We start from the raw sequence: 26,375 nt of genomic DNA on the forward strand, positions 1-26,375 counted from the left end.
AGGCTGATGAGTAGGGGTATTTGGACTGTGTATTAATATCCTAAGAGCAAATTGGTGAAAGACAAAAGAGACATCCTGAAAAATTTGCTAGTCATATGGTAGATATTTGCATAACTGCTCCACTCGTATGTTGTATTTTACCAGTAAACGAGAAAAAAGAAGATACAGTATAGTCAGAATGATCCAATAGTAAAATGCAGCCCAAAGAATAATTTGTCCTTGGATGAGTTTCAGTTGCCACATGTATGCTACAGCTATAATATCTTCATATAAATTGATAGAAGTATTAGCAAGACACCTGGCTAGATATTCTTGTACATGAAGCAAACTGGATTTGATGAAAACCTACTAACAGGGCTTAAACTGCTCTTTTATTTCCTTCCGTGTTCCAAACATTGGACTGTAAAATTTGCAACTTGCCAAGGAGAAGTTATGCCTATATACAACATATGCTTTATTTGTTTCTCATAGTCATGAAACTATAATGGAGGGAGAGAAATGGAAATCTAACGTATCCATTTTCCTACAATAGCATTTCATTACTTGTTACTACAGTTTGTAGGCAGCATGGTTTCTTTGATGGAAATCATTCTTTCATGTTAGTACTTACTCTTTTCATAATAAGTAACTAATTAGGAAAATATCAAGTCAGTCATGGTAAGTATTTTTACTTACTTGTCTGTAGCTCTTTCTCTCTGGCCTGCATATCAGCAAAGACTTGGTTAAAATGATTTGTAAAGGCCACAAAGTCGGCATCCAGGAACATTGGCCCTTGTCCTTTCTCTTTCAGGGCTATGCTTTGAATTTTTAATCTCTCGATTTGAGGCTGAAGAGTTGACAGCCGGTTGACTTCATCCTGTACCATAATTTAGAGTATTAAATAACACTGTTACTTTGCATACATTACAGTTTTGCAAAGTAAAGTATTTAAAGGCAGTGATGCAAGCTTAGTTAAAGGCTCTTATCAAAAAATTGATAACAAACATCCCAGATGGCTCAAGCAAGCCTCCAGCACACATCATCAATTTGAGAATACCTTGGCTCTTCACTCAATAGGTACCATCGTAAACAACAATTTTTAAATTTCAAAATGACACATTTAGATCATCATCAGGTATGGATGGATACAGTTGAAAAGTACTATGAATGACCTTACATCTTTTTCATAAATCAAACACAGATGTTCCTTTACAACTCTCATCTCAAAACTGTGCATCTTTGCTTCAAATTCTAAGCTTATCCAATGAACAATTTTCTTCCGTAAATTCATTTGTGTAGAATATAAATTATATATATACATATCTATATATGTCTACATATACATTAAATTAAGCCAAATATATGCATATATATTAATGTTATATAGATTAAATACATGTATGTAGAATATATATAATCATATATGTACACATATAATTGTAATTTACATACTAATACATATATACACCCACATACTTTTGTGTTTATAATTATCTAAGTTTTGTATGGTCTTACTTATTCTGACTGAATAGGCAATTGCTATCATTTTAATTAGAGGGACTCTTTGCTCTGTTTTACTCTTGTTGTCCTGGCATAATTGTTAATAACACTCCTTTTCACCCTCAAGACTATTCTGATTTGTTTGATCAAGTCACATGGACACTCTGCCAGGCTATTCAGTGTAGTAGTCTCTAGTCAACTGTGACTACTGAGCATCTGAAAAGTAGTTAGTCCAAATTTAGATGTGTTGTCATTGTAAAGGAGAAGGCAATGGCACCCCACTCCAGTACTCTTGCCTGGAAAATCCCATGGACGGAGGAGCCTGGTAGGCTGCAGTCCACGCGGTCGCTAAGAGTCGGACAGGACTGAGCGACTTCACTTTCACTTTTCACTTTCATGCATTGGAGAAGGAAATGGCAAGCCACTCCAGTGTTCCTGCCTGGAGAATCCCAGGGACGGGGGAGCCTGGTGGGCTGCCATCTCTGGGGTCACACAGAGTCAGACACAACTGAAGCGACTTAGCAGTCATTGTAAAACATACACTAGATTTCAGAGTTGGTATGAAAGTACAAACTCACATAGATTTAAATAATTATTAAATCTTAAAATGATATTTTGATATATCAGGGTAAATATATTATTGAAATTCACTGACTTACCTGTTTTTTTCCTATTTCAGTGTCATTTCTAGAGCATTTAAAATTACACATGTAGTTCACATTTGTGGCCTGCATTCGATTTCTTCGGAACAGTGCTGTTCTTGATATAAATGTTTTCAAACTCTTTAGTCTCCAATGAAGTTGCAGTTCATAAGTATCTGATATATATATAATTTGAACTCAAAGAAATCACAATATGTTCTTTTTTAAAGTATTGTTACCATGATTATTCACTTAGAAATCATAACTATGGATTCATTTTGATATTTGGCAAATCTAATACAGTTATGTTAAGTTTAAAAATAAAATAAAATTAAAAAAAAAAAGAAATCATAACTATGCTACCTCTAGAAATAGTACTTCAGGATCATTTACCATTCAAAATATAAAAAACAGGATAATTAAAATTCAAAAACTGGATCACAAGCCTACTGAAAGTGAAAGTCACTCAGTTGTGTCCGACTCTTTGTGACCCCATGGACTATACAGTCCATGGAATTCTCCAGGAGAGAATATTGGATTGGGTAGACTTTTGCTTCTCCAGCAGATCTTCCTGACCCAGGGATCAAACCGAGGTCTCCTGCATTGCAGGCAGATTCTTTACCAACTGAGCTATTACGGAAACACAAGCCAATTAGAAGGGAAAATTTATAGAATTACAGTAATTATGAACTAAATATAAATCTCATCTTCCTGGAAATTAAAGTAATATATATATATATATATATATATATATATATATATATATATATATTTGGATGCATGCATACTCTTTTAGAGAAAGTAACATTTGTCCTAGGAATGAATGAGATAAATTTATCACATAGATAATTTTATCTATTTTTAGAAGATATAAAGATAACTTTCAGAGAAATTTTGGTATGTGGTTATATCGGTATGAGTTGATTCAGGTAGGTTAATCTCTATCAAATTCTGGTAGGTGAAAATGAAAGACATTTAAATAAATGAGGAGATGACCCCCATCTCTCCCATTCAAATATAAAGCCTCTTGATCAAGTGCGAAAAGGTAGGTGTATATTCATAGACGAAGAATAAGAAAGAGGCAAAAGGTAATATTCTGTGGTTTGGATCATAGAATTACAGACATTCACTTTGTACGCTAGACTTGCAAATGGTACCGTTGACATCTGCTGTGAAACATTTAATAACCCGATTTACATTTGGCCAGATGGAAGGCCGTCATTCTCCCTGTTTAGGGGGCTATATAAGGAGTCTACAGTATAGCAAAGTATATTCTGCAAAACAAAGGGGACTTTGAAACTAATAAAACATTTGGGCAAATGTTCAGCTGGGACCTTAAAGTTCTGAGAGTAAATTAAAGGAAATATCATTCTGACCTCAAATATTTAACATTTAAAAGATGTTAACAATGATAACAATTACTCATTTCCATAAAAAGGCCTTAGCGTGGTTGGTCCTCCACAGTAAGGCATGTTCTCTGAGTTTGTTTATCCTTTAAAATTGTATGTTTACCCTGGAAAAACATGTATTTTTCTCAGGAAAATGTCCATGGATTTCTTCCAATTCCTAAAGTGCTCCCTAACCCTCAACATATCAAGAACAGTTCTGGTAAATATTAGATTCGGAGTTAAATCTGCACCCTACCCCTAAAAAACATCTCCAAATAACAGACTAGACTGACAAATAGGAAGGGCTAATCTATTTACCTATCACTAATCACAACAAAATAGTACAATTTTACCTGTTGTGTGAATGATCTTGGGCTGTCCTGCTAAACAGTCTACCTAAGGTGATACATCAAATTAATAGAAACCAATGGGGAAGAGAGAAAGAGTAAGGGTAATAAAAGGGATGGAATCGTATAATCAGAATTTGGAATTTTGTGACTGAATGCAGAAAAAAAAGAATTAATTTCACTTAGGATGATTTCTCTAACCCTGAGAGAATATTTAAGATATATAGCTCCCAGTGATCTCCATTCTCTCCTCAGAAAGAGACCAAGGCCCTAGTGTGCCCTAAGAATCATTGCTTTGTCTCCTATGTGAAAATTGAAAGTGTTAGCTGTTAAGCCAGGTTCTTCTGCCCATGAGATTCTCCAAGCAAGAATGCTGGAGTGGGTTGCCATTTCCTTCTCCTGAGCCAGGGATCGAACCCCGGCCTCCTGCATTGCAGGCAGATTCTTTACCATCTGAGCCACCATATGCTTGCATTTTTGCCTTTTTATGCTCAGTATTCACATCGGCCTTATTTCAGTTCTTTGGTCATTATTGCTCCCTCCCACCATGTTTATTCTGCCTGAAGCCTCCTTCCCTGCTGTTCTCCTAATTTCAACTCAAATGTACCTGCCTCAAGAAAGCTGCCCTCAGTGGCTCTATCAAGGTCAGGTTTTCCATGTTAGATATTCTCCCAGAACTCTGTTTAAAACGTTTGTCCCAGTGGTAATTTTATATCTGTTTATTTAATCATTTACTTAATGTCTTCTCATCTACTCTATGACAATGTTATGAGGGTAGGATCAATGAATGCTCACGCTGACCTTCCCAAAACTTAAGTGCCTGACACCCCAGTAGGTCCTAAAGTAGAACTATCACCCCAGCAGGACTGGAAGGAAGGGCATCAAGCCAGAGAAGATTATTCTCAAACCTTAAATCCAATGGAATCGGCCTTGCTAAATTTTGGACTTGATTAGGATCTATCGAGAAGGCAATGGCACCCCACTCCAGTACTCTTGCCTGGAAAATCCCATGGATGGAGGAGCCTGGTAGGCTGAAGTCCATGGGGTCACTGAGGGTCAGACACAACTGAGCGACTTCACATTCACTTTTCACTTTCATGCACTGGAGAAGGAAATGGCAAGCCACTTCAGTGTTCTTGCTTGGAGAATCCCAGGGACGGGGGAGCCTGGTGGCTGCCGTCTATGGGGTCACACAGAGTCAGACACGACTGAAGTGACTTAGCAGCAGCAGCAGGATCTATCATCCCTTCTTTCTTCCCTATTTTTACTCCTTTGGGAATGGGAATGCCTTTCCCTATGCCTGTCCCACCATCATATTTTGAAAACACATGTGTCGTCCTGGTTTTAATGGTCCACAGCTGGAGGGGCATTTTATCTCGGGATATGTTGAGTCTCATCCATATCTGATTTAAATGATGAAGAGATTTTGGACTTTAGAGTTGATGGTGGAATGAGTTATGACTTCTGGACTTTGGGGGCTCGTGGTATGTGACAAGGACCTAAATAGGGGGTACAGGGAGAATCTGTGGACTGGATGATGCTCCCCCAAATTTACATGCTGAAACTCTAACCTCACAAGATGGCTATAATTGGATATGAGGTTTTCAGTAAGTAATTAAGGTTAAATAAGGTCTTAAACGCAGAGTTTTTATCTGACAGGACCAGTGGCCTTACAAGGAGAGAGAGATCTTTCTCCTTCCATGCACATGTGCCAAGAGAAGACCAGGTGAGAACGTGGTGAGAAGGCAGCTGTCTGCAAGCCAGAAACAGAGTTCTCACCAGAATTTGAACCTTGCCAGACATTCATCTAGGATTTTCAGCCTCTAGAACTGTGAGAACATAAATTTCTTTGTTTAAGCCACCCAGTCTATGGTATTTGTTATGGCAGCCCGAACCAGTTAAAACACTTAATATCATTCTTGGCCACATTAGAGACACTGAATATGTATTTTATGGATGAATGCATTTTGAAGATGTAATTAATATTTATATTTGAATCGCAAGAAACAGGTTAAAGAACTATCATCAGATTTTTTTATTGCAAGAAATGATATAGGTGAAATATTCCACTAATTCACAGAACAAAGTCATGGATTCTATTCTTTAATAGCAAAATGTATCTAGAATTATAGGGAAAAGAAATTCCCTATACTTGTATATTTCACTAATAAAATAAATGCCTCACTATATGGTATTCTTTATCCACAAATGTATTTGCTAAATTTATTTACTTCCTAGTAAAGCTGTAGTTTCATCATGTGAAGAAGCATCATCAAATCCTTCATTTGACTTCCCCTTCAAAATAACTTTGAATTTCCCATCACTTTCTGGGTTCTATAGCCTCCAAACCAACCATGTCATCTCTCCATCTTCAGTTTCCCATTATTTAAACCATTATTTCCAAAGTATGCAGATTAACCCTCATTTACTGCTTTTAAAATTAAACCCAGTCATCTCAGTCTACCCTTAAAGTTCCTCCTGGAAACCTTTTCATCCATCCTGTAAGCAACTTCCCACTTCCCATGAAAAGTGTTTAACTATGCAAACTAACATTTTGTAGTAACTACTTATGCAAAAAGTTCACGTTGTTTCTACTGATATATCTCTTGTTTTCTTACACATGCAGAATACTCTATTAGTCTCTTTCGCAGCCCTTTTGTGTGTGTTGTATCTTGTTTACCCTACTAGATACATAGCCAACCTTCTCGTGTAGCCCAGGAGAATGACAGTTATAGACTACCGCTTTTTGTCCTCTGACTTCTGAATAATTTTAGTTGATGGGGAGTCCTGTTCAGATTCTGGAGGCAAGAAAGAGAGTAAAACAGAGTGTCTATTTTTCTGGCTCCATTCCTGTGTTAGCACTTGGACTGGCTCTGAAAACTGTCTTTACAATGGACATCTAATTCATCTTCAGGCTTTCTGTAACTTCTCTCTCCCTGATCCCTTCTATTTTAAGAATAATAACAGCTCTGATGCTGGGTTACTGTACTATCCCTTGAGATTCCTCTATATTCCAAGCACATATAAAAAGTATTTTTGTAAATGACCTTCCTCTAGTTATCCAAATTTAATAACTGCCATTTAAACAGATTTTCCTCATATATCCGATTATATAGGATATCAGCTGCTTGCGTGTTTGTGTGGATTCCACATTTTGAACATATGACTGGGTTTTCCTCTTAACTGTTATAAGAAAGGGCTCCAAATTATTTTCCACTTTCCATAGGATACATGTGGTTCCCACATTCCAATACTGTCTCATCATTTTGCAATCTGACAAAATCAATTAATTATGTATAACTAAGCTTGCAGGACTCAGGTATCCATATGTTACCTATTTAAAATGATTTTCTTCACATTTATTTTAATCTTTACTGTGTTTCACTAAACCCATAAAAGGAAAATTTTATCATTAAGTACTCTTCTATTCTTCTGGAAATTTCTAAGAAAGTCCTATTTATGATGCTCCAAATAGGAGCAAAGATTCTTACCTTACAATTTTTTAACTGGCTTTTAACTGCTGTTGGCTCTGATGGGGTAGTGGGTTGAGTTTTCAACCAGTTTTCTGCAGTAGTTGTCATCTGCTCCAATTGTTGTAGCTGATTATAGAAAGCGATGACGATGTTCTGATATTCCAGCCAGTTAAGTCTCTCACTTAGCAATTGGCAGAACTCGATCCACCGGCTGTTCAGTTGTTCTGAGGCTTGTTTGATACTGTCAGCATTAACACCCTCTAGAAAGACAGATTTAACAAATATATATATCCACTGAAGCCACAAACTGAAAGACATTATCTGAAAACCAATGTTGACTCAAGTTTAAAACTATTCATCATCTGAATGATTTCAAATAAATCATTTATTTATTGAAGAAGCTGAAGTATCAATATGATTTCTGATTGTTGATTGCAAATTGCTGGAGTTGCATTTTATCAAAGAACATGAATACAACAAAGTACTAGATAAGGATACATAAGATATAGTAGAGTAGAATACATTTCAATAAAAACAAAAAATGCACAAAGTTATGAGGGGGGGATGGAAGATTACAGTCAAATAACTTTTTGGATATTTCCAAATAAACGTTAAATATCATGTATATTATTAAACTATATGTCTAAAAAGTAACATATTTCTACTTTTTAAAAAGATTTACAATTAGTTGAATTGTTATTATTTGGATTTTTTGTTTAAATTCCCTTTATTGATCACTGTGTCATACATGTCTTTAATTAAAATATGGGCATAAAATTTTAAATTTCCAATTTCTTTTTTAAAAATTTTATTGGCCATCTAGTTGATTTATAGTGATGTGTTAGTTTCAGGTATACAGCAAACTGAATCAGTTATACATATACATGTATCCACTCTTTTAGATTCTTTTCCCATGCAGGCCATTACAAAGTATTAAGTAGAGTTCCCTGCACTACACAGCAGGTTCTTATTAGTTATCTATTTTATATACAGTAGTGTGTATATGTCAATTCCAATCTCCCAAATTATCCCTCTCCTCTTCTTATTCTCCGGTAACCAGAAGTTTGCTTTCTACATCCATGACTCTACTTCTATTTTGTAAAAAGTGAACATGTATTTAAAAAAATCAATTTAATTATCTGTTTATGCTATACAAGGCCAGAAATAAGCAGACTGAACAGAAGTCCAAAGAAAGAAAACAAGCATTAGGAAAAAAAAAATCTTTCTAATTATAAGAAGATTTTTGAATTATTTACACATCATTTACAAATGTGGAGGTTGATCTGAATATTTGAAAATGAGCTACAGAAATACTCAAGCAGAAAAAAGTTTATCAAGGGCAAAATGGAAACATAACCATATCCTTATCAACTTTAGCCTTCCAGAAAACCTACTATGTCTTACGGAATATGTTGTCTTTTAACAAATTTCATCTCATTTAATTTTTTTTCAAAGTGTGATATGTAACTAATGCCAATATGTAACTGATGCTGTACTAACGAGAGTACAGCAATATCACATTATTAATTCTGTAGAGTTCACAACATGTAAATGTTCTTACACACACAATTTGTTTACATAGCAACTTCTTTAATAAATTACACTAAAGAAAAATATTAAATATAATATGGACATTAAAACATAGCTATGATAGCACTGATAACTTCCTAATATTTCTGAAATACTGAATACTCAAATGTTTCCTATTCCTACATATATTCACAGACTCAAAAGAGATCATAAGCTCAGTGTAAGAGTCTTCCTCTAGATTAAAGTATTTAAGGGGCTATTGCGATCTAGTGAAGACCAACTTGTCCATGAGAATCTACTTTTATGAATGTCCATTTTATACAACTTTCTGATAATATGATTCAGTTAAAAGACCAGTAAGTTATTAAGAAGTCTGAAGACCATCTCTAGCAAATATGAGGCCTGAAGTTCTGCTAACTTGTACATGCCTCCGCTTTCACTCTTTATAAAGAATAAAAAACATGGATTTGAAGTCAACAACTATATTATTTTATTCTCTTCTACTTTTCTCTGCTCAGATACTCTGATTTATATTTTGTTGTAATTATGCTATGCTGCCAAACCACATCTCTCAATTCATTTGAAACACAGCTCTAATTTCGCTAATTTCAGAGTTTGACACTATTCAAGATGACACTGCAGAAAACAAACCACAAATATCATTTCCACATATACAGCTATAAAAGGCAGCCTGTGGTTTGCAGGAGCAAACTATTCCTCTAATACCCTTGTAATAGTTAAGGAAACAACTGGTTTTATTGAGACATTGAGACATCTGGATGTTTCGTGGGATATTCTGCTTGGGATAATTTGGTTTTGAGCAGTGACCAAGAATTATACCAAAATATGTTCCGAGGGATGCCACTAAGAAACTATAGTTATAAAATCATGTTTGTTGCAAAGTATAAGAGAAGAATCCAAATGTCTGGTCATATAGGCACTCATTCTGAGAAAAATACTATGATAAAATGCTGATAATATTGCTAGAAAATGAAATGGAGTAATTTAAAAATACACAGGGTAGAAACTGTAAATTATGTTAGAAAATGACTCAAAAATGTGCCATGGATCTAAAGGACCAGATGTTTAGGAGAAATATTTTCAGCATATATTAAATGTGAATAAGCACTTAGAAGAAGGGAGTCCTTGGTATTTCAAGTCCATGACAGACAAACAAGAGGTGCTAAAGTAAACTAAAAGTACTGATGGAATGATGCTGGAGTGAATTTATTTAGCATTAGTCCAAATGATAAGGGAATACAGAAAATATTGTCTCACTGTTCCTGAGGTCAACCATATGAAAACCCTTAAGCAATTGGAAAAAAATAATAAATTAATTTTCATATGAATAATACATGTTAATTTAATCAGCAAAATACAAATTAAATTATAATTCAGTATCAGTAAGTTCCATGGCACCTAATAAAATCCAGAGATAGACTTTAATGAGTCCTTGATCATTACCTGAAATTATCAGTTCAATGTCATGCCTAAAATATGTCCAAATGCTAAACATTGCTTCAAAAGAAATTAATATAAATGGGAAAAGTGAATTGAGTACCATTCCACTTTGAAATCTACAGTACTCTCCACTAATAAGCATACTGACTTTTATAACTGAATAAAGGGAATGAAAGTATAACAACATGTACAAGTAGGATCTCTTACGAGGATAAATGGTAAAGGCAGGCAAAAGTTCACAGTAAGAGCTCTGGTATTAGGCACACCTGAGTTCAAATCTGACCTCTCCCTTTACTAAATGAGTGAACTTGGTTCTGCTAAGTACTCATATTGGACTTTACTTTTTTCATCCATGGAATGAGGATTGACATGTACACACTACTGTATATAAAATAGTTAACGGACAAGGACCTACTGTATAGCACAGGGAACTCTGCTCAATACTCTGTAGTACTCTAAGTGGGAAAAGAAGCTGGAAAAAAAATAGACACGTGTATACATATAACCAAATCACTCTGCTGTATACCTGAAAGTAACACAACACTGTTAATCAACTATACTCCAATATAAAATAAAAATTTTAAAAAATACAACTGACTTCATAGAACACCTATCAGGGTTCTGAGTTAACATGTGTGAATTGTTACACCAAACATGACATATACCAGGCAACCAATAAATATTAGTCAATGTTAATATAAAGAAATGAAAAAAGAACCTATAGGAAACAAGGAAAAGAGATCATATCTTTCAAATGGTGAAATTAGGGACAGGAGGAGTTTTTAATGATTAAAAAAGATCATTTGTGAAAAATAATAAATATTTTTTAAAGATAGTAGTAATTTTATTTAATATGGCACTAATATGGAATGAAGTATATTTATACATTTTATAAGAAATCATATCAATCAGCAATGAATACATAAGAGCTTATTAGGGAATCTTGGAATAATCGGTCATAAATTTATAATCATTTGAAATTCAAGTTACAAAGTATAGCCATGCCAAAAGTTAAAAACAGAAATTTCTACATGTCACTGAATAATATATGATTTTGACTGCAGAAAATCAGACATTTTATTATTAAGGCTTTATATGGAAATACTGTATTAATTCATATACGAATATGCTTCCTGCTCAACTACAATATATCCTGTCTTTCTAAACTATAAAATCTCCTAAGAAAAATGTCTCCACTGGAAGTATCTGATAGAATTCTCAGCTTAGAGTAGGTACAAAATGAACACACTTTACCTGTGAACTTGCCCAACACCAAATCAATAGCCTACTTCATACAAATACAAACACTAGGGGAGCAATAGTCGTAGATGCGAAAAGCCAAATACAGAGACCCAGGCATTCTCTTTTCCTTCGAATTTGATCCCTTGGAGGAGGGATCAACTAAAATTGTAAATGTTATTACTTCAACTTCATGAATTAATTGGCCATCTATTATCTACTACTAGTAATGAGATTATGAAAAAGTCCCTTAAAACTTTTCAGAATAAATAAAGGTACTGTTTCCTCAGCAAATACTCCCATGTGAATAATTTTATTATTCAATATAATTTTTTATGTGCATTTCATAGAAATATGCTTCTTAACTGAAAAATTTTCAGTTTCAAGAAAGTTTATAAGTGCAGATACCTGCAAAGTTTTTAAGTATCAACTGTTTGAGCATCTGTTTTTTTTAATTTTTTCTTAGCTACTTAAGAACACAAACATTAACTCACCAGGCATTATGAACAATACTTATGGAAACCATTTCATAGTAGCACATTAGAATCTCAGGGATAATGGATCATAATCCATTCACATTTCATATTCTAAACAACCCCTGAAATAGTCTATGAATAAATATATTGCACCCAGAGGAAATGGATCATTACTTGAAGTGCATCCATTAATTTTATTACTTGTATACAGTGCATAACAGACTGTTAGAATAATTTTAATTGTGCACCACCTTCCATGCAAGTACTTCAAAACTGCCACTTAAAGTGAAGTATTCCTCATCAAGTATATTCATCATTAGCCATGAAGCCAGGGTAGAATAATACAAAACCTGTGTTTTCAGAGCTCTTGAGTTAGAAGAATATTTGGAGTGAAAACTTAAAATAAAGTTGCTAATAGTCTCCTGTTTTTGTTGCATATTAAGTGAGGGTCATTACAAATCCATTTGGCATTTAATATAACAGCCTAAAATGTAATTGAAACTTAATCAGAGTCCATGAAAATAAGGTCTGGGTATTATAGACTAATTCTAGAGTGTTTTCTGATGACGCTAACTTTTATACAACTGCCACATCATCTTGTTTTAAAAAATAATAGCTTTAAAAAATAGGTTGTGCATAAAATTCATGCCCCTAATAAATCTAATATATACATTTACAAATATAACATTTTTCATTTTTTTCTTTTTCTAAACAGCACTGAAAATTAAGGTAAAAGTATTTACATTTAAAGTATTTACATTTTAAAGTATTTAATGAACTATAAACCAAAATACTAAAAATACAGTTCCATACTTAATATTATGGATAAGAGGAGCCCTTGTCTGTGTAATTATGATATTTAGCAGACTATTAGGTTTTACCCTAATTTTCCTTTTTTCAGAAGAAAAAAGTCAGATCTCTACTCGTATTTGCTTTTGTAACTAATTTTCCACAACAGTGACCTCTTTAATTTCCTCCCTTCACACACTACACTCACAGACACACAGAGACACACACAGACACACATACCAGGAACTGAGTCTCTTCCTTTGGAGATTAAAGTCAAACAAAGAAAAATGTGCCTGTCAATTAACAACATTTATTGACTGTGAACTCTGTGTAGACCATTATCCCAAGTGTCACGTGGAAAAACAGGAAACATAAATCAAGCTGCCCAGAACTCAGAAAATAATAAGAGAAGAGGAAATGAGTACAACCGTGGAAAGCAACTCATTCATGATGGAGGGGCTGGACCGCTGCAAACAGTACCATTTCCATGCCCCATTGATATACAGAGCAGCTACAAAATCACTTTCCATTAAAATATACAATTAGAATAGTTATTGCCTCTGAAAATACTTCACAGTGATGTGAAAAGATAATGAGAGGTTTGCCTTTGAGGTGAGTCAAACTGACCTAATGCTTGCCCTTACCCATCTGACAAAGTTTTGCCCAAATTCAAATGACATCATTCATTTTAAAGTATTTAATGAACTATAAACCAAAATACTAAAAATACAGTTCCATACTTAATATTATGGATAAGAGGAGCCCTTGTCTGTGTAATTATGATACTTAGCAGACTTACTATTAGGTTTTACCTTAAATACTATAATCTAACACTCATGGGATGATGGCTTTGAAATGTTCTTTTAGTCTAATATACTAATAATTACTACTTTTATTTAAACATTTCCTTAATGTGATTGTCTTCAGGCTCTTAATTAACACATAGAAAACTACAATTAGAAATTGAAAGTGAAGCACAATTTAATGTAGAAAACATTACTAACCCTATTAGATAATTATAGGATCTCCTCTGGAAATTGTGGTAAAACCATTTTAAGTTTTTAAATGAATGTTTTGATGCAACATTTTGGTAATTTCTATATTAGTAATGTTCTGATGCAACATTTTGGTAATGTCAATTCAATTTAGTATTTCAATATTAATAAAGGAAAATAATTTATCAAAACCAGGGTCTTTTTTTGTTATATCTGACTGAAAAGGAGACTAAATATTTGATGCAAGAACATTATTTTACAAAAAGAATTAAAAATGAAGTCTAATGCTAAACAGATAAAAATGAAGTAAGCATATTTTTAGGCATAAAACTGTTCTAGACTCTCCTGAAGTCCCATAATCTCATTCAAACAATGAAAAGCTTTTGCTCTAAAGTTATGCAAATGAGTTAAAAAGCTGTTCAAAATAAAATATTTGAAACCTGTGTTTATTAATAATCTATATTACTGATATGATAGCAAGATTCTTGATATTTAATAGCTAAAATTTTCTAAAATTTTAATTAGTTTATATCATTTTGTATTTAAATTAATATAAAAATAAACATTAAAGAGGGTCCATATTGTATATTGTTTTAATTTAAATAAATAAAAATCTGGAAATTCCCCTTCTCAGAATATCACAATTACAGGAAACATAAGTAGATCACTAGGTACCCAATTTCATCTCTCACTTACTCTCATTAAAGTTCTAGGATGTGAATAATTTATACAGACTAAGGCTATGATACTAATCTTATATAGTGACAATAAACTTCATAAAGATTCTATCTGTGAAAAATTTTTCCAACAAGATGAAGAGCTCTCCACTATTCAACACTATAACACTATCCCCCATACTTATCTGATCAACTGATTTTGATACAGGAGCAATAAATTCAGTGTTAATTAAAAGAAACAGTTAAATAGATAAATCAAAGTTATATCAAAATTCCATGTCAAAATCCCAGAAATTAACATTTTATATAACATTCTCCCTTTTAGTATCACTGTAGCCTCCGTTTTGAGTCCATTCTGAGCATGAAGATCCTTTATAGTCTTCTAAAAGAACTGATACACTTAAGAGGAAAATGTTCATGTATAGCTTTGATGTATACAAATAATTTATGCAAACTTTTTGATTTAAAAAAAGGTCGCAAATGAATGAATAAGAATCTCTTACTAAATTCCTGCATATTATTCAAGTATACATCATTCTACTTAAAAATTCATAATATAGTTGATATTAAAACTTAAAATATTTAATAGCAACTGTATTATAATATTCTGCTTATAACACTTGGCATTTGATAAGATGCAGCCAAAATGAAAATTATCTTCTAATTGATCATAATTTCTATTTAACCCTGCAAAACTAAACATGTGTTATGAGAAACAGTGTTTTCAGGACATACAATTGATTTTTAGCACAACTTTGCAACATCAAATGAAAGCAGTTTCTTCAATATTGGCGTCATGGTAATAATCTCTGTATTTTTAACCATTTTGAGACACTACCTCACTCCCTGTTTCTCAGCGCCTTTCTTAAATTGATTCGGCAAATGCCTTCAGGACTAACAGATACTTGTCTTTTGCATTTCTTAAGTGGTACTAAAACTTCATTCTTTCAGTAGATACTTAGAAATGGTCAAAACTGATTTGGAAATATGTTTGGAAATATACCATTTGGGGTCAAAACTGATGTAAACTATAAGCGTTGAGGAATCTTTTTTTGCAAGTCTTAGAGTTTCATTCTGAAGGTAAAAGAGTTCCAAAATCATTTTAGATACTTTAAACATGCTCTAATCTTATGATAAATTATTTTATTTAAAAATTCAGTTTCCTATGTGTGTGTACACACACACATATAGTTATGGAATGCTTTCTTTAAAATATAATAGCTATATTTATGCTTATCTCCATACATATTTTAAATTATGAATATATGTTAGGTGTTGCTATCATGGGGAATCAAACATTTAATGTATATATATATATTAGTATTACTTGGATATAGTTATAACATCATATAAGAATGATCTGCCTTTATCTTAATTTTTAAGGACAACATATGTGGTTAAAGGAATAGATATTTACATGGGATCATAAATGAAGTACCATGATTCAGCTCTCTTTTTCCTTTCTATAAATAAAAACAAGGATGTGTTTTATATGGTTATGAATTTTATTACACTCCATAGTCACACTTGAGAAAGGAAATTCTTAACTTGCAAATTTAAGAGCTTTACTGAGATAACTGTTGAGAAATCTGGTTTAGAGAAACTTCAGTGTGTCTTTCAACTTCATGAACCACATCAGTATACTCTAGCATTTGGTTCTATGTTGGTGGAGCAGCTGCAATTTAGGATTGGGGGTTCCTCTGAAATATACCTAGAGAGGTACTCCAAGCACTTACTGCATGTCTGGCTTAACTCACAACTTGCACAATTGCTTAAAATAAACACTAAGCAATAACAAAATGATAAGTTAGAATCTTTGAGTGTACTTTTTAGTAATTATGTAAATTGTTTGAATGGAGCAAAGTAGATCTATGCTCTATTTATAGCTCAAATCTGAAATTAATTATGTATCACTTATACCAAATAGTCATTAACAGAACACATGAGAAGCTTAAAATTTGGTCAATATAGTCATCCAATGAGGAATGTCTCAAATCACACTCCCTATCTCTTACTGCTCTTTGCATTGTACAGAAATTAGAATTTTCCTTCAGAAGTGTTATTTTCTGACTGAAATTACCAATGTCGTTATCTCAATTACTGCCTTAATTTTGCTTTGCTAAATAGAATTTAATCGGCCAATTAATATTTATTAAAGACCTAGTATAGATCATGATTTTTCTTCATGCTTCCAAAATTTTGAGCTATGAGGGCAATAATCTAGAAAATGATGTTATCACTAATCATATGATCATTTTAACCCATGCATGTGTGTTCAGTTGCTTCAGTAGTGTGTGACTCTGTGTGACCCTATGAACTGTAGCCTGACAGGCTCCTCTGTCCATGGGATTCTCCAAGGCAAGAATACTGGACTGGGTTGCTTATAGCCTCCTCCAGAGGATCTTCTGGACCCAGGGATTGAATCTGTGGCATCTCCTGCATCTTCTGCCTTGTAGACAGATTCTTTACTGCTGAGTCGCCTGGTAAGCCCTTTAACCCTGCATATAATTTCAATTTAAAAACATCATTACTTAATTTCTAAATTTTAACTTATTTTTTTAGTTTAGTCATTCAGTCGTGTCTAAATCTTTGCAGCCCCATGGACTATAGCCCACCAGGCTTCTCTGTCCATGGGATTTCCCAGGCAAGAATATTGGAGTGGGTTGCCATTTCCTTCTCCAGGGGATCTTGCCAACCCAGGGATCAAACTTGCATCTCTTAACTCTCCTGCATTGGCCAGGTGGGTTCTATTTTTTGAGTAATTCAGTGTATACTACTATCAGATAATCTGAGTTAAGGTCTGCTTTATGTTTGATTATGAACCAAGGCCATTTAAAGTAGAGACCATGTAAAAGTATAGATTTTATATCAGATTATAAAAATGAAAAAGTGATAATGCAGTTACCAGGGGGAAATTATATAACAGTATAAGGATATTTTTAGATCATATAATTTTATGTAATATGAATATGCTGTTGTCAAACTCATCAGTTAAACTGCCCAGCAAACATGTATCTAAACAACTATATTTTTTGTATTTTGCATCTTTTATATATTCTTTAACTTGTTAACCCAACCGTCAGCTGTCATATTTGCTTGCTTTTATTTTTAACCAAATATAGTCATGAGACCCACTAGAAGGAGAAAATGAATTTATTTCCTAGGAAGATCATTGAATTTTTTAATGCCAACATGGCAATTAAAGCAAAAATAATTCAAACACAGAATTTATGCCTCAGAATGCAGGCAGGTACTGGAAAAAGGTGACATGCCTAACAAAAACATTTGTGACATTTGATTTTTATATTCTTATAAACATATTCTTAAAAAAATAACCTTGTTTGGAAATAGCATTATAGGGACAGGGGAGCCTGGCAGGCTACAGTCCATGGAGTCACAAAGAGTCAGACACGAATGAGTGACTAAGCACATACACACGCTGATTTTCATAAACTACTTACACCTAGAAATGAATACGGTAGTATAACAATGACAACTGGAAAGAACTTTGTTTATAATTGACATCAATAGCATTTTGTTCAGACAGCTTTTGGGGTACCAAGTGTTAGCAAAAATTAATTTTAATTCATTTAAAATTTGTTTTGTTACCTTTGCACCTTTACCTCAAAATAATTGAAGTAAAAAAAAGTTTCCCTTAGGAGACCTTTTTTTTTTTTTTTAAATAAGTTAAAAAATGAAAACAACACAGAAAATGTCATATATATTATTAGCAAATAGGTATGGGAAAAATATATTTCAAAATTATTTTAAATCTGATTATAATTACTTTACATATATCATATGATTGCTTACATTTCCATTTATTTCTGCAAATCTTGTTTTCTTAAATCATTTGGACAAATGTAAGCAGACTTGGCACTAAAATTGATTTCTCAGCAACAGACTAATAAAATATTCTACCACATCTCATTTTCTTCCATTGGACTCAAAGTTGAATTTCCTCAAATAATTTGCTTTGCATTAAGAAACAATAATAAAAAGCTCACAAACTCACTTTAAATTTTCATTCAGGAAGTGCTTGTCTGATATAATTCAGCTGATAAATATGAACCTATGTGTTTATCAAATCCCTAAGAAGATTATCTAAATCAACTCCGTGTAATTACCATTCACCATCTGTTCCACCAGGGCCTGAGCTGTTCTGCTGGCATCTTGCAGTTTTCTGAACTTCTCGGCTTTTTCTCGCTCTATGGCCTGCAGCATGATAGCAAAGGTGAGTATTCAGTACAAGGATTGTGAAACTACATAGTAATTATAACTTCTACTTGCCCTTTCAAGCCTTAAGATATTTCACTCTGTCAGTTTATCATGAGAATCTAAAGATATTTTTCTCAAGTTCTTGGCAATAGATGCATCAAAATGGCAACGAAGCACAAGTCATTTTCATACTGAGTTGTTTCTTAAAAAAAATAAAAATAAGATGTCTACTGTTAACATTTTTTACCTAATAGTTTCTGAAGCATTATAAGTTAAGACTGCCCCCCCCAAAGGAACCAAAGTCAAATCATAACAAACCATGAAACGATAAAGTGTTAGATCATTAAAGTAGAATTTACCTTTTAAAAATACACCACTGAAATTGTTCCTAATAACATCAGTATATATTCTTTATTAAAAATAAAACAGACAATACAATAAGTATACACAATGGGAAAAAGTATACTAGCATAAATCATTTAGTGGGAAAAAAACCCATATTTATCTAAATATAAGGCTGCAGGTTAATTTTTCTAAAATTGCCAAAGTACTCCCATTTCAAGGAAAAAGAAATTGAGTTTCATAAAGTTTCCTAAATCCCTTTGCTCATTTCTCCTAACCAAAGTTAACTTTTAAACAACAGAAACACAGTAACTTAACAAAATGTAATATTTGATACTGTTGAGCTTAGCAAATAATGTCTCTACAGAGACATCAATTCTAAGCTATCATGCAGTAGAACTATACTACTATAGTCATTATTGGCATTGAAACATGTATAATATTATGTATGAAACGAGTCACCAGTCCAGGTTCAATGCACGATACTGGATGCTTGGGGCTGGTGCACTGGGACGACCCAGAGGGAGGGTATGGGGAGGGAGGAGGGAGGAGGGTTCAGGATGGGGAAACACAGGTATACCTGTGGAAGATTCATTTCGATATTTGGCAAAACTAATACAATATTGTAAAGTTTAAAAATAAAAGAAAATTAAAAAGGAAAAGAAAAAAAAAAAGCTATAGCTATAACAATGTTATATGTCCTGAAAGCATCTGCAGAAAAAACAAGCTATAGTATATTAAACATATAATGAGAGCAATACTTCTATGATTTAATAGTCGCCTTATACAAAGATTTCACTTGAGTTTGTGGCAGCAGGTTTTTATACATCAGACTGTTTTGTAAAGCTTTTAGATTTATAGGCATTTAAACAAATATTCCAGATTTTAATATTGGAGTACAGGTGGGAAGCATGTAATAGATACATGCACACTCTGAGGAGCATTGTTCGATAGAACTTTCAGCAAGAATGGACAGAGTTTGTATCTGCATCCCACTAGCCACATATGTTTGTTTACTGAGTGCTTGAAACATGGCAAATACAACTGGGTATATTAACTTTTAATTTAATCTAAGTTGACTTAAATTTTAAAAGCTACAATGTCTCAACTGTAATTGCAGAGTGCAGATCTAGTGTCTTCCCTCTGAAAGCAAAGAGTTAAAGACAGACACACAGATCTAGATATGCAGACATAAGTATAGACACAAACAATATGACAACACTAAAAATACTTTCAGATAAGTAAGTAATCATCTAAATTGGACAATTCTCCAAGCATATCAAATGCTGGGAATGCTCATAAAATAATCCATATATTTTTTTAAATATTTTAAAAGATTCTCCAATTTAAAGAAGTAGTCACAAGTGAATAGAGTTATTTAAATTTATTTTAAAAAGAGTTCCATGAACTAGGATTATTGGATTCAAGGTCAAAGAGAGCAAAATTCTAAAAGAGCTGATAGATAATAGAATACATCCAATCAGGAAAAAAGGTAACATACATTAAAACTAATCAAATTTAGAAAAGTGAAATAAAATACTATAAAATGTCAGTCCTTTTTATAAAAGTATTTATAGCCTAGCTGGAATATAAACACTTTAAATTATGACATCAAGGGCAGCAAATGAGAACACAGTGTCATGTAATTAGTACCAAAACTCCAAAGGATATAGAAACATTTTAGTATCTTGGATTCTACTTGAAAATTTCTAAGTACACAGACTGTGGTGCTTGGGGATTTATATGTTCCCAGGATCCCACACCAATTAGCAGGTGAAACTTCTGGGTTATCTTGAAAGTCAGTTTCACAAAGACATTACTGAATTGTTTACAAAAGCATGTGCACAACCATGGAAGGTTCTAGCTTGCTACTTGAACTGAAAAGTCCATGAAAATAAAGGAGCCACAATACACTGCTAAAGATAACATAGACGAGGCTCTAAAATTCACTTTTTCTTAATTCTCAAGTTTTGTCTTCTAAATTCTCTGTCCTTCGCATCTAATTGCCATGTTTCCTAATACTTTAAATTTATTCTCTATTAAAAGATAAATGGTCTTTGCAAAGGACTCAGAGAAAAATAAGAGAGAAAAATAAGCGTATTCTAAGTAAATATATGACACTCAAATACTCCCACTATCAAGAGCTACAGCAGGATTTGAGGTGTCTCAAATTTTAACTACATCAGTTAAAAAAAAAAGAGAAAATAAATACTTGTACTATAACAAAATGACAAGGACAATAAGAACAAGCTGTGTTCTTCAACTTCAACAGTTTTAGAATTACCATTTTCTATCAGAGTAGCGTCTATTTTATCTACATTGAGTTTTTTTTAATATATGAAATTATATAAAGAGTAGAATCAGAATACCATGTTGTCTTTATAAATAATGAAATTATTAATGACCTTCTAAATGTCATAATCATTATCTCTTTATTCTAAGCATCTAATGGAATAATCAATTAGTATTACTAACAGAGAGACAAAGATAATTGAATATCTTGGGGGCAATATTTGAGGTTAAATAAACCTTGCTTGGTTAGCCACATTATTCCAATTGTTCTAATTTATGTAACAATAACCAGCATCATCACCACAACAAAACAATAATCTCTGGAGTAGGTACACTCTCCCATTTTGACAGAGGAGGAAAGCAAGACAGAGAAATTTGTGAAAGATTTGAAAACACTGACATAACCATGAGAAAAAATGGAGTGCCTAACCCTGTGTACCAAATTACTGTGCATGTGCATTATTTTATATGTGCTTCATAGTAATTCTATCAGATAGAATCAGCATTATTTTCTCCTATTTTACACAAGATAAAACTGAGCGCCAATAAGATTATCAAATATCCAAGATCACAGAGGTAACGGGAATTCCTTGGTGGTACAATTGTTAGGACATTGTGCTTCCATTGCTGGGGGCACAGATTTGATCCTTGGTCAGGGAACTAAGATCCCACAAGCTTCCCGGCACGGCCAAAAACAAACCACCAACAACAAAAAAAGATCACAGAAGTAGAAAGCTTTAGACCCCTGATGATCTAATTACAAGTTAAGGTCTCTTTCAAACATACTCTGCTGCTTCTAGAGGTATTTCAATGAAGATGAATCAAGCAGATTTGAACAGATGTGATTCCAACTCACAGTAAAGATAACCTGATAGTTTGGAAGTCATCAGAGATGGTATTCAAAATATTAATGCAGCATGGGCACCAAGGTATCAGAAGGAATGCCTGGTCACTTGATATGTACACTTGACAGTCTGTAAGCTGGCTGGCAATGGTGTACAACCCAATTACTATACTCCATAGGCAATGTATATTCCATGCAAACTGAGTAACTGAGGCATAGAGATACAGATTTAAGAAGCCGTTTAATAGCCTCTTCATATTCGTCCATGTTTACATGATACCTGAGTTCTGATAAGTTATATCACTTTAAAGAGGAATATTGGAAAATAAAGAGAAATACTGGCACAAATGTGCCTTGAGAAGTATGAAGACGTTAGTGAAGAGTCCAGCAACTTTCATTTAATACACAGCTATAGATGGTTGACTAAAAATAAAATGAAAAAATGTAGGGTAGCAAAGAGACAGGAATGAAGGTAATCAAAAGTTTGAAGTCATTCTGTTCTCAGTTGGTTCAAAGGCTGTCCCCACTGCTTTCTGCTGTCTGACACTCAGAAAGTGTCACTGGTTGATTTTCAGTCCTCAACTTACTTATCAGGATAATTTGGTTCAGACCAGTCCTCTTCTTGGGAATACTGATGTGACTTCCTAGACTATGAGCACACACTTCCTCCAACCTCAAAGACTGCCTTACTCAGTCTGTTATGCTGGTTCCTCATCTCCCAGACCTCTACATTTAGCATGTTCTCGGACTCAACTATATTTACATTCGTTCATTCCAATGACTTTGTATCCTTCTTGACTCTTTATCTCAAACCCCACAGGCAATCCATCAGAAAATCCTACTGACTCACCTCAAAACACATCCAGAAAGTGATGTTGCAACTGTACTCACTACTACTGCACTAGTCAAAAGACCCCCATCATCTCTCACGAGTCTGGATGTTTCAGAATAACCTACTAAATGGTATTTCTACTCCTGCCTTTGCCCCCTAATGATACACTCTCAACAGAGATGACAGAGGAAGCCAGCCCACTCTCCAGAAGTTCCCTTCTCACACAGAGCAAAAGCTCAAAGCCTAACCATGTCACCCAACCTTCATCTCCCTACCCTCTCTGACCTCTTCTGTTACTCAACACCTATTTCAGCCCCAGACATAGTGTTTGTTACTCTCTCATCCTCTAGGCACTCTCTTACCTCCTCCGTCTGTGCATTTACCCTTCTCTCTGCCTTAAATGCTCCAATCTCAGGTATGTGTCCATTCTTCACTACCTTTAAATCTTTATTAAATGGTACCTTTCCAGTGAGGCTTTCAACTGCTACTCTATCTACACACACACATACACTTCTCAGCTCTCTTCCTACTTCATTGTCATCTTTGGCATTTATCAGTAACATCCTATATTAATCTGCTTAATTTCCATCTTCCCCACAGGCATATCAACTGTAGATCATGTATCCTTATGCATTCCCTTCTTTGTGCTATCTCCAGTGCCTAGAACAGGATCTGGTATACGATAGATGCATAAAAAAGTGAGGTCTATCATAGCATAATACCTCCATATACAATGTTATGGTCTCTACCACCCACCCTCAGTTCAAAATCTCTAAGAAGGTGTACATACATAACAAATCCTGGTAGCTGTACATACAGTGGTCAAACAACCATCCCAGGGGTTTAGGGGCTACAAGCTCTGAAAAGTAAAGCCGGATTCAGTTTAAAAGTCTCCTGGAAACTTTAGGTTAGATTGAGAGTTGTGCACAACAATTCTCTCTCCAACAGATTTGTTATGAAGTCCTGATAACAGGAATAAACAATGGCTCAAACAGAAAACAAAGAGTACTATGTAAAGTTCACCAAGTTAAAACAATAGAATCTCACCTTGGTACTTGCAATATAATGAAGAAAATAACATATTAAAAAAAAAGAGCCGAGTATAAACTCCTGACAACAGCCTACCAAACAAAACTCAGGAAACATTTTTGGCATCTTTGCTAAGATATCCTGGACTCCAGGAAAAAGTGACATAAAATTATGAGACTAGACAATGCTGAATTTAATTTAAATGAAAGGAAATAGCAAGGCAACAGAGACACCAACCTCATAAGGATCACGATCCTAAATTCTTACTGGAGACTGTAAAATGGAGAACTGATACTGAACAAAAGACAAAGGAATGTTTCTTGACTATGATACTAATCAGGGTTCTCTGGACTCAGTAGTAATTCCATTTGGCAAGTACAGAGTATCATATTTTCAAGTACTCGAAGTTATTCCTGAATTTTCAGACTATACAAAATCTTTGGCTATGCTGGCATGTCGGAATGTTTTGTTACCCACTAGAGAATAAGTGTAACAACATTTCAGTGGTCTCAAAAATTTTGGAGATTACTTTTTTCTCAGATTTTCTCAAATGTTTCAGCATCTTCACTCTTTCTTCCTCTTCCATGGTTCTAAATCAATCAATCAGTCAATCTCTTTCTTTCCCTCTCTCTCTCCCTCCCTCTTACACACACACACACACACACACACACACACACACACACACACACATATATATATATATATATTTTTTTTTTTTACACATAAATATATGGGCTGCCTGGTGGCTCAGTAGGTAAAGAATCTGCCTGCCATGCAGGACACCTGGGTTTGTTCCCTGGGTCGGGAAGATCCCCTGGAGAAGAAATGGCAACCCACTCCACCATTTTTGCCTTTGAAATCTCATGGACAGAGGAGCCTTGAGGGCTACAGTCCATGGCGTCACAAGAGTCGGATACAGCTTAGTGACTAAATAAAAACATTAGAGAGATGCTAGTAAAAAGGAGGACATGTAGTACACAGAAAAGAGAAGTTTACAGTTCTTCAATAAGCTGATTAAAAACACTTACAACCTCTTGTCCTCCTTCTTACCAGCATCTCTTTAATGTGTGTGTGTGTGTGTGTGTGTGTGTGTGTGTATAAACTTTCTCCTTGTTTTAAGGCCAAGAGCATCATCTGAATGATAAGGATGACACCCATTTTCTTACATACATTTCATCTTCAATGTTAGTCCAAATATCTATAGTTAGCTTTTAGCCCTCACTACTATACAGAATATGAAAGGCTCCAATATTCTTCTTTCCAGGTACAATGCTTCTTATAACATTAAGTACTGATAACTAAACAACCTATTTAAAATCACCTTATTCATGAAATCATGTCTGCCCTTGACATATGAGCTTTTTCTAATCTTTCTTCCTGTAGAGCCTCATCCAGCTTTTCTGCATGTGTGTTCCTTAATATCTGTTTATCATATATGTAAGCCTATGCATATATATGAGTGATATGTATACAATATTTTAATTTTAATTTTTTCCTTTTTATAATAGAACACAGTTGTGAAATAATTTTCTCTCAGAGAATAATACATTAGTCAGTATATACTCTGAATGTGATCCTATGTTTAGAAGCTACTACTCAGAATCTAAAGTATCTAGTACACAAAATTCAAGTAAAAAAGGCATCAGTGGACCATTCTATGAGTAATGTATTGTTCATTTTCAAATATATAATATGCTCACAAAAATTCTTACAGCTCATCAGGAAATTATGAATTCTAAAGTGTATACCTTCAAGTGCAAAATAAAAGACAATTCAAATCACTGTGCTGGACACATGAAACTAATATAATAGTGGGTGTAAATTATAATTCAAAAAATAAGATAATTGATCAAAAAGGCAATTTCGTTGTATTATAAAGAAAAAATGAAACATAATCAGCATAAGTTCTAAGCAAAGTATACAGAAAAGAGACGTTTACTAGTTCTTCAATAAGCTGATTAAAAACACTTACAACCTCTTTTCCTCCTCCTTACCAGCATCTCTTTAAAAGACGCCTCCTTTCATGACATCTTCTCTAATTAATATGAAAGTCAGTTCCACATTCCCCAGAGTCCTACTCTGACTATAGAAGCAATTAATTTTCTTTTCACTTAAGATTCTATAATGAAGTTTTACCCTTTGACAGAAAAAGTAATTTATTCACTCAAATGTTTATTCGGAAGATGTTATATCCTTCATATTGGTAGCAGAGCCTGACTTAAAATGTGTCTGCAAAACTGAAAAAAAATCACTTACTCACATAGTGAAACATTAATTAGATTAAATATCAGGCACTAGATTACATACTGCGATACCAAAACCA

General features: G+C 33.8%; 1 protein-coding gene across 8 annotated transcripts in view; it reads right to left on the minus strand.

Annotated features, from left to right (window-relative positions):
• DMD (dystrophin) overlaps positions 1-26,375 on the minus strand; it is a 2,402,664-nt gene that overhangs the window by 1,485,887 nt on the left and 890,402 nt on the right. For all 8 annotated transcript variants that reach the window (XM_025277237.3, XM_045164452.1, XM_045164449.1 and 5 more), the window contains 3 exons: positions 18,623-18,710; positions 7,347-7,588; positions 676-856 (listed from right to left, as the gene is read on the minus strand). In XM_025277237.3, coding sequence (XP_025133022.3) covers positions 676-856; positions 7,347-7,588; positions 18,623-18,710 — 511 coding nt within the window. The remainder of the gene's footprint in view (positions 1-675; positions 857-7,346; positions 7,589-18,622; positions 18,711-26,375) is intronic.

This window comes from Bubalus bubalis, chromosome X, assembly GCF_019923935.1.
Source record: "Bubalus bubalis isolate 160015118507 breed Murrah chromosome X, NDDB_SH_1, whole genome shotgun sequence".
Classification (NCBI taxonomy): domain Eukaryota; kingdom Metazoa; phylum Chordata; class Mammalia; order Artiodactyla; family Bovidae; genus Bubalus; species Bubalus bubalis.